The following is a 14055-nucleotide window of genomic DNA, read 5'->3' as shown; positions in this document are numbered from 1 at the left end:
CAGGCCAGTAGGGGGCACTCCTGTGTTGAGCCACCCACCTCACTGCGCCCAACCACCTTCCAGGCTCCGAGTACCTCCCTGGGGCACCTCGCGTCCGGCCAAACCCCTTCTTGGAGCACACTCACTAGCCTGGGGGTAACGTAAGCTGCCACCACCCCGAGAAGGGACTCTCTCAGCCCTGCGTCCTCAGGGAAACACAGGCCTAATAGTCCTATGGGTTCTCGACCCAGTACAGGCACTTGGGGCACTTCCCCAAATCGTGGGCCAAAAAGGAAAGTCTCCGTTAGTCCACAGATATAAGGGGCCTCTTAGGCATAATTTAGACCCACCCCTCAATAAGTCTCCTACACCGGTCACAAAGGAGACCTTGATTGATTACAGGGGGTAGGGTGAAAATAGAGTACAAGATAGAGCAATATCATAGGAATCCCATAGAGCAAAACAGTCTGGCTGAGGTAGCCTTTTGATCACGCATCTGAGTTACTGCCAGCTATCTCGACTAGCTTACTGACAAGCATCATTCAGAAGCTGTTGGAGATTCCCTCTACAGGCAGGCCGTTCCTAGCTCATGAGCTATGGGGGAGAGAGCCAGTTACAGATGGTAAAGCTCCTCTCTAAGTCTGAGTCCCCTGCATGGCTGCTGCCCCCCCGGCCAGTCTTAACTTTATATAGCCCCTGTGACCTCGTTCACCTGGTCCAATGGAGGCCAGCACCTGTTGGCTGTCGGCCAACCAATTTGAAATACATCACTAGCTGCTGGGCAGACTCTAGCCCACCAGGTAGATGCCCCTCGCCCAGGTAGCTGATACCAGTCATGTAGGCAGAGGGAGCAGGTTTCCCCCTTCCCTCAGGAATGTATCCATCTCAGGTTACCTAAAGAGATAGGGTAAGGCTGTGTCTCCTCTGCTGGGCCCATCCTAATCAAATTGTCACAGGGTAAAGATTTTGGGGAGAAACAAAGGTGGCTTCCTGCCACATAGGCTACCAGTCTATAATAGCCAGAGTAATTCGTAGGCTAAGGCTAAGAACACCAAAGCCCATACAGAAGGTAAATGGTGACAGAGTAGCATCCACAAGGTATGGCTGTGGCTATGGCAAAAACTGGAGGCCACAGTTAAGAGCCCGAAGTTTTAATTAGGACCAGTCAGGTCACAGCAGGTGACCACTGGCTTAGTGCCAACCAAGCACCCATAGGTCTGCTAAGGTACAAGAAATGTCTGCAGAGAACTGTGATGTTTTGACTAATGGGCAGAGGATCCAGAGACCATAAGAGATCAGTTAGGTTTGTCAGACACTGATGGGAACACTCCAGGGCCCAGGGAAAGCCTCCCAATCAACACCAAAAGAACATCAAGGCTTCATGGGCAAAATAAACAGGGAGGTTATATAAAGATGTGGTAATGTAGGCAGGATTGGGGTGGACCCTAGGCGGTGCCACAGACACTCCAGGGCCTGTCCTGACACACACACATTCAGAGAATCATAGTGCTGAGATATTGCAGCCATGAAACCGACTAGATGCCCACACTTTCACTGTTTCAACTTGGAGCACAGGATCCTCCACAACACTTCTCAACTAACCGAGTTGAAAGCTTTCATGAGGTCAGAGAAGGCCAAGTAGACAGGCTTATGTTGTTCCCAGCATTTCTCCTGCAGCTGGCGATTTGTGAAGATCATGTCAGTTGTGCCTCTTGATGCCCTAAAGCCACATGGAGATTCTGGGAAGAGCTCTTCAGCAAGTGGAAGGAGACAGTTCAGCAAGGTTCTCACAGTGATCTTTCCTGTGGTGCACAGCAAAGTGGTCCCTCTGTAGTTTCCACAGTTGAACTTGTCTCCTTTCTTGAAGACTGGCACAACATGGCATCCTGGAGGTTGTCTGGGTTTGCCTCATCATTCCAGATCCTTAAGATGAGGACATGGAGGTGCAATGTGAGCTCCTCTCTCCCCTGCTTGAAGATTTCTGTAGGGATTACATCCGCTTCAGATACCTTGTTGCTCTCCATCTGCTTGATGGCTTTCCTCACCTCTTAGAATTCCTTCAAGAACTCAGCCCAGCAATCAGCAGCTCCTAGCACAGCTCAAGTGATATGGACATCTTTGCAACCCTGGGCATGAATGATGATATTGTCAATCAGGTGCCAATACTTAGATTGTGGGTGTTGCCATGATGTCTTGTGCTTGTTTTTCTGGCAGAACAGGGTGTTGGTGATGGTGAGTCCATAGTCCACAAGCTTGGTCAAGAGGAGGATGACACTGAAGCTGACCTTTCTCCTTCACTCTTTCCTTGCTGCTGGTTCCATTCCAGAGCTTAGAGTCCTTTGTGATTCTGGCATTCAAACCTCGGCCAGCAGTTCCACAAAAACTGTTTTCTACTCATTTCACATTCCCTTGAAACGGGAACATGGCAGGATATAAGTAACATACCAATGTGCAAGAGTCAGGACCTAACCTGTTAACATTATTTAACTCCAAATTTGGAAATGAATAAATCCTGTGTGTGTCATTACATAAATGCTTATAATGGAAAGCTATTGAGATCAAAAAGCAAAATGAAACATCCTAATTGCCTGATATTTTGACTGCATTTTTCCACATATTCATCTATACAAGAAAGCATGGAGGAGAATTAATTGTTAAGTATTCTCCTACTCATCTGACTAAGACTTTTTCATGATTTGGTTTTCCTAACATATCTTAGAACAGCTAAAGAATTAGAGTCATAGAAAACTAGACCTGGAAGGCACCTCCAGAGGTCAACTAGCCTTGGGGTGGTCAACTCACAGTACGGGTGCAAGTGACATATTTGTACGGCATGCAGCAGGGAGCATAGTGGCAGATAAGGCAGGTAACACAATTAAAATATGTAATCATAATTTAAATTTTAAAAAGTAAAGTAAATAATTCTCTAAAGCCTTTCCCTTGCCAAAACTTGTCAGTTAATTACAAGCATAAGGGTTAGTTATTTTTTTGGTCCCCCACCCCCACAAGAGAGAGATCTGAAACACCAATGCAAAATACATTATTTTCAGCTTTGGGAAAGCACAGATGTCCTTCATAGCACTGTGGTAGCAGGCTAGCTTTGTAAAATATTAGGGCTGTCAAACAATTTTAAAATTTGATCACAATTAGTTGCATGATTTAAAAAAATAAGCACAAAAAAAAATATGCACAGAAAAACTCAAAATTGTGCAAAATGATGCAGATACTTTGTATAGTTGGGAGAGGGAGGCGTGGGGGGGGTCGGATCTGTGAAAGTGTGAGGGGCTGTGGGTCTGTGTGTGGGGTTTGGAGCCCAGGGAGAGGAGTTCCAAACGCCCTGACAGGATGCAGAGTACTGTGGGTTAGGAGTGAGGAGCAGCAGCAGGGCTTGGGAGTGGCTTGGGAGAGGGACACACACACACACACACACACACACACACACACACACACACACACACACACACACACACACACACACACACACACACACACACCCCGCCCCCCGCAAAAAGGTTTCTGGAGGGGGAGGGGCAGGGGGTTGCAGATCAAGGCCTCCACGATGAGGGAGGAAGTGGGACAGAGGCAGCGGCAGGGTTGACTGGGGCCCCAGGGCCAGGATGGGTCATGGAACGGAGCTACGGGCAGCTCATCTGGGCAAGTGGCTCCCCACCACTGTGCACCCCCAGGGGAAGAGCCCAGTGCCACCGCTGGCCCCAGCCTATTGTCCTGTGCACAGATCCAGGGGCACATGCCCCCTGTGAAGAGCCCAGCACAGCCCCGTCCAGCCCACAGCCCTCCCAGGGGGTGAGGAGCAGCAAGAGCTGCATCCCCCCGCCTCCATGACAGTTCCCTCCTCAGCTAGTGCCAGCTGCTCCCAGGGCTGCTGCAGCAGGGGCTGGAATGAGTGCAGACAAGCTGCGCCATGCCCTGTGCCACCTGAGACTCCACTTGTCCACATTCACCCCAGCCCCTGGTGCAGCAGCCCCAGGAGCAGATGACACCAGCTGCCTGCACCACGGCACGGTGCAGCCCAGGAGCTGGGGTGAGTGGGGAAAGGCAGAGCCCAGGCATGGTGGGACAGATGGAGCTACAGGCAGCTAGCGCCAGCCATTCCCGGGGCTGCTGGAGCAGGGGCTGGGGTGAGTGCAGACAAGCTGCGCAGCGCCTCATGCCCCCTGGGGCTCAGCTTGTTCCCACTCACCCAACCCTGCTGCAGCAAGAGCCACGCCCCCCAACCCACACCCACTGACAGTTCCCTCTGCTTTGCTCTCTTGTGCAGCCCCAGGAGCAGCACTCCTCCACCCACCCTTTCCCTAGTCCCAGCCTTACTCCCTTCCTTCCTCACCACCATGAGAACCTATCCCTACTTGTTACACTATGAAGTGGGTTTGTTTTACGCGAATCCGATTTATACACCGTTCTCCGGGAACGCATGTACCGGAATAATCAAGGGAAACCTATACATCAGACATCTAACCAGATGTTTTCCCTAAGAGTTTGCATTTCTATAATCCTTCCTCACCTCAACACACACAAACAGCTTCATTGCAAATAGTACTCAATCCTGGTGCTCTTTTATTCTAATCCCCAAATTTTGACCATGAACCACTATTATCTGTGGAGTGGTTACATGATGGTAGAAGATCTCTTTGCTTCGATTTGAGCCACTCCTGCCTGGGAGGAGGAGAAACCTCAGGAGCCATCACAGCAAGTACTGCCACTAGCAAAACTAGAGATGTCAGCTATCCATAGGCATGCTTACCCATGAATGGAAAAAGAAATGAGAGTATGTTCTGGAAAAGAAAATGAGAAGCAGAGTGGCATGTGCAAAACAAGAAAAGAAAGGGTCCAGGTGGCTAAAGGAATAGGCAGGGAAGAAGAAAAGAAACAGTAGGATTGTGGGCAGGAAGGAACACAATTATAACAGTTTCTCAAAAAGGACAAAATAATATTGCATCAAGGCAAGTTCAAACATTTTCCTAATATTTTCTGACAAACTGCTGTAATGTCAATGGAAAGCTAATGTTCCATGAAACTGCAATCAGGTTTTGGACTTCACATCCCAAACTGTTATAACCATCTTGGTACAGTCTCATTTTTTATATTGCAAAATATGTTTTAAAGCCATATATGACCTGAAAATCAAGATATACAATTTGGATTCGTTATTTGACTATATAAATTAATAGTTTGAACTATTAATCACATTTTCCAGAAGTTATTCTTTGACAACCTACAAACAACTGAATCATCTGGGCAAAGAGAACATATTATCTTTCCTGTGCTGCTTTTCCTCAGGGTACTCTATGCAATGGATTAAAACAAAAACCAAAAATACTATCGTCAAACTTTTTCCTGACTCCCTCCCTTCCCATAAGGAAATGATGATTCTATTCTCAGAATTAACTTGTAATTTTCATCACTTATTGTAAAGTCCTGAAGCTGACCTGAAACCCCACTGCAAAGAAAACGATAATCACAATATTAATAATACTTCTCACTTAATGTATTTTTCTGTCTGAGAATCACTAAGGGCCCCTCTACACATGCAAATAAAGGTGCGATTGGCTCCTCCTGCAACAGCAAGCAGCAAGCTCCCACAGCTGGGAGCCCCCACAGCTGAGGCCCAACGCATCCCTAGAACTAGGAGACACAGCTGCCGCGATCTCCCAGCTTCAGGGGTTCATGAAACCCCTGTGGCTAGGAGATCACAGCAGCTCCATGCACCCCTGGGGCTGGGAGATCACAGTCATGCCTTCTAGCTGCCAGGACCCACACTGTGGGAACTTAGCATCTTCAGCTGTGGGGCAGCTGCTGGGGCAGAGTCCCCTCAGATGTAAGACTCCAAGCTGTGGGTGGGCATGGTGCACTCCTGGGGCTAGAAGCTCCATCAGCTGACAAGGCTCCTAGCCACAAGAGACCCTGCTACACATGCAAATTAAACCTGGGTAGCAATCAGCTAAAAAGTTAGTACACATTTTTCAGTTCTAACTTTAGAGCTGATCAGAGCCTTTTATGGTACCATAGGTGTTTTGCATGTGTAGCTTGTCTCAGGGTAACTAATACACAATATCTGTAACATGTAGAGGGGCCTAATAGCTATACAAATATTAGGTCTCAGTATTCCTGTAAGTTAATATTTATTAACCTCATTTCCAACATTTGGAAAATGCCCTAGATAACACCTCTAGTTTAAGGTCAACATGCAAGAACAGGCTCAAAAAAGCAAGGTCCTAGAAGAACCTAGTACCCAAGTAATATTTTTCATAATTGCTTCAGAAGTTCAGCTGTTTAATCAGCCTCTAGCAAGTACATGTAATCAATTACGAAGTTGTAATTCAGAATGTCCACTCAGGACTCTGAAAGGAAAACTTACAGACATATCATTAATTTCTCTGAAGCTATTTTCCTAATAAGATTCACTTACAGAGTCTTGGCTGCCCACAGTAACACAAGTACAACTCCTCAAGCATCTGACAATTTGGGGAACTGCAACAAGACAGAATGTAAGCCAATCCAATGCCTCTAGAAGCTGTCCATTGTTCATCCAGCCAGCTCCTTAATCAGGCTAGGAAACAATTAAAAGGAAAGTTTTCAAAAACACCCAGAATCACAATCATCATTATAAAAAACAATGGCAGCATCCTCAAATTCTTGGTGAAGTTGGCAGATGAATAGAAGTCCTGCGGGAATGACACTTAAAGAGGAGAATTAACTGAATCACAATTCTTTTCTGTAAAAATGGCATTTCAAGGCATGTCAATTCTGGAAGTAGATACAATAATTTGAGATGTTCAGAGAGAGGAAACATGAATACATGAGAATAAAAAATAAGAATAAAAATGAAATAGGCAGTAGCACTAAGGCCATGCCAACAGCAAGATTGAATTTATTTATTTTATAAACACACACAATGAAAGAATAAGACATTTCTCCTTAGCAATCTTAAATGTTGCAGATTGCTTGAAATAGGGTATGTGATCAGAAACAAAACCTCAAAAATAAAGGTGCACCAACACATCGGCTCCATATCAGATCAGCACTGATATAGGGAAAATTGACAGTGTTGGAAATCGACTTTTTTTTGCCCAATGTGGCCAATAAATGCCCTGTGCATGTGCGCAGCCGCAGCATGCACATGGCCAGGACAGCAGCCCAACAGTCTAGAGAGCAGCATCTGCCTGGCAAGGCTGGTGGAGGGGAATGGGTGGGAGGAGGGAAGGGGTGTGGGAGGGTACAGATTGAGGCCCGTGCAGTGAGGGAGGGCCAGGGTGTGGCGGGCCAGGGGACGGAGCTGCAAGTGGCTTATCCAAGGGGGGCAGCTCCCACTGCTGCAAGTACCCTGGGAAGGAATGGGGGGGCATGTACCCCAGGATCTGCACACAGGGTGGGGCAGGCTGTCACTGCGGGCTGGGGATGCACCCAAGGCAGGCAGCAGTGGTGCTGGGAGCAGGGGTATGGCAAACTTTGGGGTGGCTGCAGGCCCCCCCCTGTAGCCCCCTCCCAACACTGCCACCAATCACCCCAAGCTCAGCCCCAGCCCAACACCCACACTGGGAAGAGCCCGGCGCAGTCCCGGCCTCAGCCCACAGTGGCAGCCCAACCCACCCTGCACAGATCCGGGGGCACATGCCCCCATGCCCTCCTAGAGTGCACACAGGGCAGGATCTGCCCGGCCCCCTAGATGAGCTGCTCAAGGCTCTGTCCTGAGCCCTACCCTGGCTGAGCAGCTCCAATCCCTCCCTCACCATGGGGGCCTCGATCTACCCCCTCACACCCCTTCCCTCCCCCTTTCCCTGCCCCTTTCCCCACACGGGACTTACTAGCCTGACACTGGTCTCCAAGCTGCCCAGCTGCATATCAGAATTGGACTGGTCAATATGGCTCCTTAAAAATCAGCCACTGGTATCAGCTCAAAAAATCTCTACTGGTGCACCCCTAATCAAAAAACATCAAAACATAAATCTGATGTTAGATGTTGCAGCCACAATGGCACACTGGGCCTAATTCTCACTGATATCATGGCACGCTGTGTTGCCTCTCACTACTCACATCTGATGAAGAATGTCTTGCATTCATAAACTTGTTTAACAGTATCCCAACTACACAGCCCACTGAATAAAAGATATCACCCCAATAATTCCTTGCACAAGTTGTGTAATCATTTATACTTTATGCAAAGTTAAGGTCATACCCTATTGTTCTTCGTTAATAGCATCTGCATAGAGATATGAAGCACTATCTTACCTTCGAGAAACGTATAAGGAAAATCAATCTGTAGAGCCTAAGCCTCAGTTACTCCACAAACCAAAGCTCACACACCACATAAAATTTTTCACATAAGAAACATACTGAGATATGATGAAAGTTATTTTTCAGCCATTTTGACAAGACCAGGTGATCATTCCATGGACACACGGAAGTTCTGAATACAAGCATCATGAAAGAAAGGAAAGTCTGGAGTGACCCTGACAATAACACAGCGATGTACTAATTAATATGTTTAACAATTGTCAAATAAACTGTGTGGACTCAACTGAATAGAGGCAAAGGATTCTGCCAACTCTTAAGCAAAAAGGTTTGTGAAAGTCTGTTCACACCTTACCACAGTTGTGTTTCTGTTCCACTTGGTGAGGGACATGATTTTCCAGAAGCCAACTTCTCAGGCACATGCCATATTTACTAGGTCTCAGCAACTCTTTAAAAACTGGGGAACTGTTAGCACTTGCCCTGAAGAATACAATTCAATCAGTCCTGTGCAATGGAAATATACTAGTTTCAGAAGAGTCTTCTGACACCTCTGAACCCATATTGTTTAGCATCATTCTGAAATCAACCTAATTTCAAACAAACAATTACACTGCCTTAACAAGGGAAAGACCTAAACTAAACCAGTGAAACCACGTAAGTTGTTGTATCATATGGCAAAATATGCAAACAGGCTGGTATCAAAGACAAAGTTTTATGTGACAAAAAGAAAACTCTCAAGGATCAAGTAACCATTTTAGTGAAAGTAATACAAAAACCTGAGTCCAAGCTAAGTTTAAAGCAATATGTAAGCCTCAAAGCTGAGACTGGATACACATCAGGTTCAGAGGGGGCAAATGGATGCATCCCCAAGAATATTAGTAATAGTTAATCACTGTTAGCATTAGCAAGCTGGGAATATGGAGTGCAAGAAATTCCATTAACTTCCTATGAGGATACTTGAAACATACAAATAAGACACCACAATGTCAAAGGACAGTAGGCTGTCTTGTAATGAATGCCTCCTACCTCAAAATTCTTCTGTACAGGATCCTTCTCATCAGGTGAACCAGAACACTGATACCAAATATTTCAGCACAGAAACTTCAAAACTTGATGGAGACCTTAGTCCTCAAAGATTACATCGTGGGACATTTTGCTGATGAGGCTACACTGATACAGGTGACACGTGCATGAAGTTCCTCTGCTCAGCAGTTTCTTTTTTAAAACAACTCAAAATAATTTTGCACCAGACTTACAAAAGTCTCCCTGGACTAACTTGAGAAGGGCTCTGAGATGTTCCCCGTGTTCTCTTAGTGTCCAGACTAAGGCATGCATACATGTTCTGGTAAAACTCTGAAGCAACAACAAAAAAAAAGAAGCAGAAGTAGTAGATATGCTTATTTACTCCTGATCTTGAGCTGACATGTTGACTTCTGGACACACCTTAAAACCCCTGAGCAGAATCTCTTCTGTCTGCCTTGTGGTGGACAGAACTGCTAACAATCTACAAATAAAAGCAAAGCACCCAAATATCAAAGCACCAAATATTATCATCAACTTCTGCTTAGCTGTTTAGGAGATTGGTACTGATATGCCACATCAGATGCAGAAATATAAAGTTAAAGGCACTTAGGACCAAATCTCCAGGTAAAACATGACATAAAATATATGAACAAACACAAAGACAGGAAAGAAGTAGGTGCTTAAGCACCACTATAAAAAACTGAATTGCTCAAAATTAGGCATCGAAGCCCTGATCAAAGCAGCATTGAAGCATTAAGGAAGATGCCAAACCATGTATTACTGGACTTAACAGTAAGACTGCAGACATGGAAAATAGGAGTACCACACACAGACAGGGCTCCACAAAGTAGCAGTTAAGCTTGGACCCTGGCATGTGAATTTAAGTAAGAGGCTGGCTCCATTTCCATCTTGCAAACACTGTCCTCCAGACCTTAAGTCTGGCCAAATCCACTTTGCCAGGTAACTGATTCTCAAGAAAAAACTCCTGACAGATAGTGTCCTTCAAGAAAGAAATTCATCTTCCTCAACCAAAATCTCCTGACTGCTGCACTGCTACTGCCAAAGGCACTCTTTACAGTTGCTGAATGGTTGAGAAGGCCTCTGCTACTCAAGGAATCAGCAGAGCGAAATGAACATTACTTTTGAGAGTAATGCTTCTGCTCCTGAATAGCACCAGCAAAGCAAGCCAGAGTCTCAGTAGTGCCACTTTGCTATTGCAGATTGGGATACTAGGCCCCGCTCACTACAGCTCCCTGAAGCAGACTCAGAAAGTCACATTTGTACCCATTTATATTGTAGAGTTATGCTCCCCCTTCAAATCTAGAAATTTTCTTTAAACCATATACCCAAAACACAAACTGATTCTGTAGATGGTTTTATCATGTCCTCATTCCATACACACTCTTGTCCCTTTAAAAGATCCCACGGTGCTAATGACAAGCAGATTATTCATCCTGCCTATCACCCCTGCTTACCATTGCTAAATCAAACACGGCCACTTGCCCAAAGCCACATCCAACTTTTGCAATGAATTTCTCTCTCGAGGAAGAGGGGTCCTACTAGTTACTGGACATTTCAGTCACAAAGAAGAAAGAACGCACCATCTATTGGACTGATATGGCACCCACTGCCGTAGTATCTGAGCACTATGCAATCTTGAATCTATTTTTTCCTCACAGTAGCTGTCAGAGGTAGGGACAACCAATACTGTCTTTACAGATGAAGCACAGTGGCTGAGAAAAAGTCAAGGCCCAGATTTTTAAAAGCACACGGGTGCCTGGAGCCCAAGATTTTTGTAATGAAATTTTCCCAAGCAGGAGGCAACTGTGACCACCTGAAACATGAGACACTGCTCCTGCCTTTGTTTCAAAGTAATTTGCATCTTCACATATCATCACAGGTGAGAGGCTTCATAACAGCTATGAATCGACTGCCCAGAGGAGTTTTCTGTCTATTGACTCCTCTTTGATAGCCTATAAAATATGAACTTTCACTTCTACCCAGGAGAACTTTTACAATCTTTTCTCTAATGCCTCATGAAGGGTACTTGTGCCTGAAAGCTTGCCATTAAGGTTTTGTTTTGTTTTGTTTTTTTCTGCAAAAATCTTGGGCTAATAAGATCATCTCTACTACAAGTCCTGCTTGCTGGAACCCAAGAAACACCTTAATATGTGATGTCGTGATATCAATGGGAATAAGGCATGGAAGTACTTTTGAAAATCCCGGCAGGCACAAGCCTACAGCTTGAGGTACCCTTGTATGTCTTTTTAGACTCTAATACTTAGTGGCCGGGCACAAGATCACGCAGAAAGCATGTGGGGGAGGAAGAGCACTTTGCTGTCCCAAGCCCAAGCCTAGAGGAACAACCAGGGGACCTTCTTTTCACAAGGCACCATCTTGTTAAAGCACAGGTGAGAAAGGGCACCGCTACCAGTGAAAAGCTTCCCTGCCACACGCATTCACCCCAGGGGGGCCAGGGAGACCTATCGCTAGGTGTGGCCTGGAGAAGACATGTACCCACGCTGTTCCCAGCACCGGGGATGAGGTGGGACCGTGTAGCACAGTGGCCTGTGAACGGGAGGGAACAGGGCAATCCAGTGCAGGTGGGACTCCGAAATCCTCCCCTCCCCCGCCCGGAAACAGTTGAGACAATTGGTTGGTCTGTTTGTGTAGAACGCCCCGAACGTTCGGCTCCCCCTGCCCTGCCCCGCCCCGCCCCGCCCCCACACCACACCACACCACACCACACCACGTTTGCTCCGAGCGCGCGCACCTTCGCCCCGCGCGGCTGCGGCCGATGCGCTGTGGCTGGCAGCGACCTCCCCGCCCCCGGGCACCGGCGCCGCTTCCTGCCACGCACGGCCGAGCCCCACACACGCACCCACCCGCCGAGATGGACTTCTCACCCGGATGTGGATTTCACGCTCCCCCGCCCGCTCCCGCGAGTCACGTGAGCCTGGGAGCAAAGCTCCCCCAGCCAACCACGCACTGCCCCGGGTTTTCTGGGAGGGAAAGTGTCTTTAAGGCGGTCACGTATCGGCCCCGTGTTGAAGTGCCTCGGGGCCGGTGCCCAATTAAAAAAAAAAGTCATTCCCTTGATGGAAGGGACGTGAATGGTCTCTGGACTTGGAACAAGTGGCTGGAGGCTGGCCCAGTTTGGGCTGTGCCTGCTAAGGGATTCTCCCCACACACCAGCCGTGTGCTGTGGTTTCCCCCCTGCGGGGAGCTGCAGAAAATGGGTCAGGCATTAAATCAAGCCCAAGCCACCCTGAACCCCAACCCACCGGGCAGAGAAGAGGTTGAGGGGCAGGAAATAGAGCTGTCATATGTCCTGTAGAAATACAAAAATCTAGAATCTCTTCCAAAGTGATACCATTTATTAGATCCACCAAGAAATTGCAAAAGCATATCCTTGCATGCAAGCTTTTGGGCTGAAAGGCCCTTCATCAGGCTCTGGGAAAAGTATAGGCGGTAAAAAGCCCCAATGGGTAAGAAACAAACTTCATTTTTGCACAGCGGGAGCTGGAAATGGAAAGCTGTTCTTCAGGGACTGCTGTGGTAGGTCCAAGCAGAGCTCCTCCCTGACTCCAGGCCCTGCTTCCAGCTCCAGGGAGAGAAGCTTGGCAGGTGACTCCCACTGACTTGTGTGGCTAACATAAGCGTTTCAGGGTGTGGGGTGGTAAATAGACCCGTCTTCCATTTAATTAAATTTCCTATGTTTTATTATTGCTGTGTGTGCCTCTGTTTCTTTCTTAACTCAAAAGAGGTTAAGAAAACCTTTAATAAACTATAGCCCCGATCAATAATGGCTTTGATAATGAATTCCAGGACCATTTGCCCTTAGAAACCTCATAAAGCAAAGTACCTAAGCATGTGCTGAACTTTAAGCACGTTTGCCTCCCACTGACATCACAGCACTTAATAACATAACAGGATTTAGAGAGCAGGCTTTAAATGTTATAACATATAAGGACCCTATATCATATATCATATAAGGTCACTATTGAGGAGCATGGCCTAAGCAAGACAGGGCAAGGCTAGATGCTTGCATTCTGTGGATAAATTGAAGACTTTGCAAGTCTTGGAGCTGGCAAGCTGGTCTTTCAATAATGCACTTTGGAAAAAGCATCACTGGGTTATTTATTAAAAGTATGTTGCTCCTATGGATTAAAAGTACCATTATAGCTGCCATGTAAAGTACAGCACATTTAAAAATTAAGTGTTGGCTTCTGCATTTTTTAAATGTATTGTTTTGTTTCTTTAGGGGTGCCGTGTTGCTATTGCAGAAAGAATCAGCAAAATCTCGGCAAAAAGCAAGAAAACATAGCTACTACCAAGCTATATTAGGTTTGCGCTATTGTTTTTAAAGCAATACTGCCACTTTTGGTGCACCGCAAAAATATATAATATTTATTTGTCAAAAAATATATGAGCATATCCTTCTAAATTGCAGAACACTTTTTAATTAACCTATCTGTGCCATTTTGAAAAGCTGAAGAGTTGAATGCATTGAGGCTTATAATTTCAAATCTTATCTTTCAGTAATTTAAGAGCCAAAGGAAAGCTTGATTATGGATGTACCTCATGTTTTGTCATAGTAGAATTCAGAAGGAAATCAATCATTTTTTATTACATCTTTTTTGATCAGAATTGGACATATTACATTAATGTTATTGTTAGAAAAGTTCTGTATCTCTGCCTGTTGAATAACAGAGATTTGTAGAGGGCACATCTACACATTGTGCTATATCGCCGTATGGCGAGCCATGATGGCAGCAATCAAATTGGTTTCCACAAGATCAG

General features: G+C 46.1%; 1 protein-coding gene across 4 annotated transcripts in view; it reads right to left on the bottom strand.

Annotated features, from left to right (window-relative positions):
- Positions 1-12135, bottom strand: part of CCDC91 (coiled-coil domain containing 91) — a 342014-nt gene extending 329879 nt beyond the window's left edge. For 2 of the 4 annotated variants that reach the window (XM_090043857.1, XM_090043861.1), the window contains exons 1-3: positions 12026-12135; positions 8585-8709; positions 6407-6547 (exon numbers count right to left, since the gene is read on the bottom strand). In XM_090043857.1, coding sequence (XP_089899983.1) covers positions 6407-6526 — 120 coding nt within the window. In that variant the 5' untranslated portion in view covers positions 6527-6547; positions 8585-8709; positions 12026-12135. The remainder of the gene's footprint in view (positions 1-6406; positions 6548-8584; positions 8710-12025) is intronic. The other 2 variants (XM_090043858.1, XM_090043859.1) reach the window with 2 other exon arrangements.
- Between the last annotated feature and the right edge of the window lie 1920 nt (positions 12136-14055).

The sequence above is a fragment of the Crocodylus siamensis genome, chromosome 4 (genome assembly GCF_052110815.1).
Source record: "Crocodylus siamensis isolate JL-2025a chromosome 4, ASM5211081v1, whole genome shotgun sequence".
NCBI classification, from domain to species: domain Eukaryota; kingdom Metazoa; phylum Chordata; order Crocodylia; family Crocodylidae; genus Crocodylus; species Crocodylus siamensis.
The sequence above is the reverse complement of the archived record's forward strand: the minus strand, read 5'-3'. Positions and strand labels throughout refer to the sequence as shown.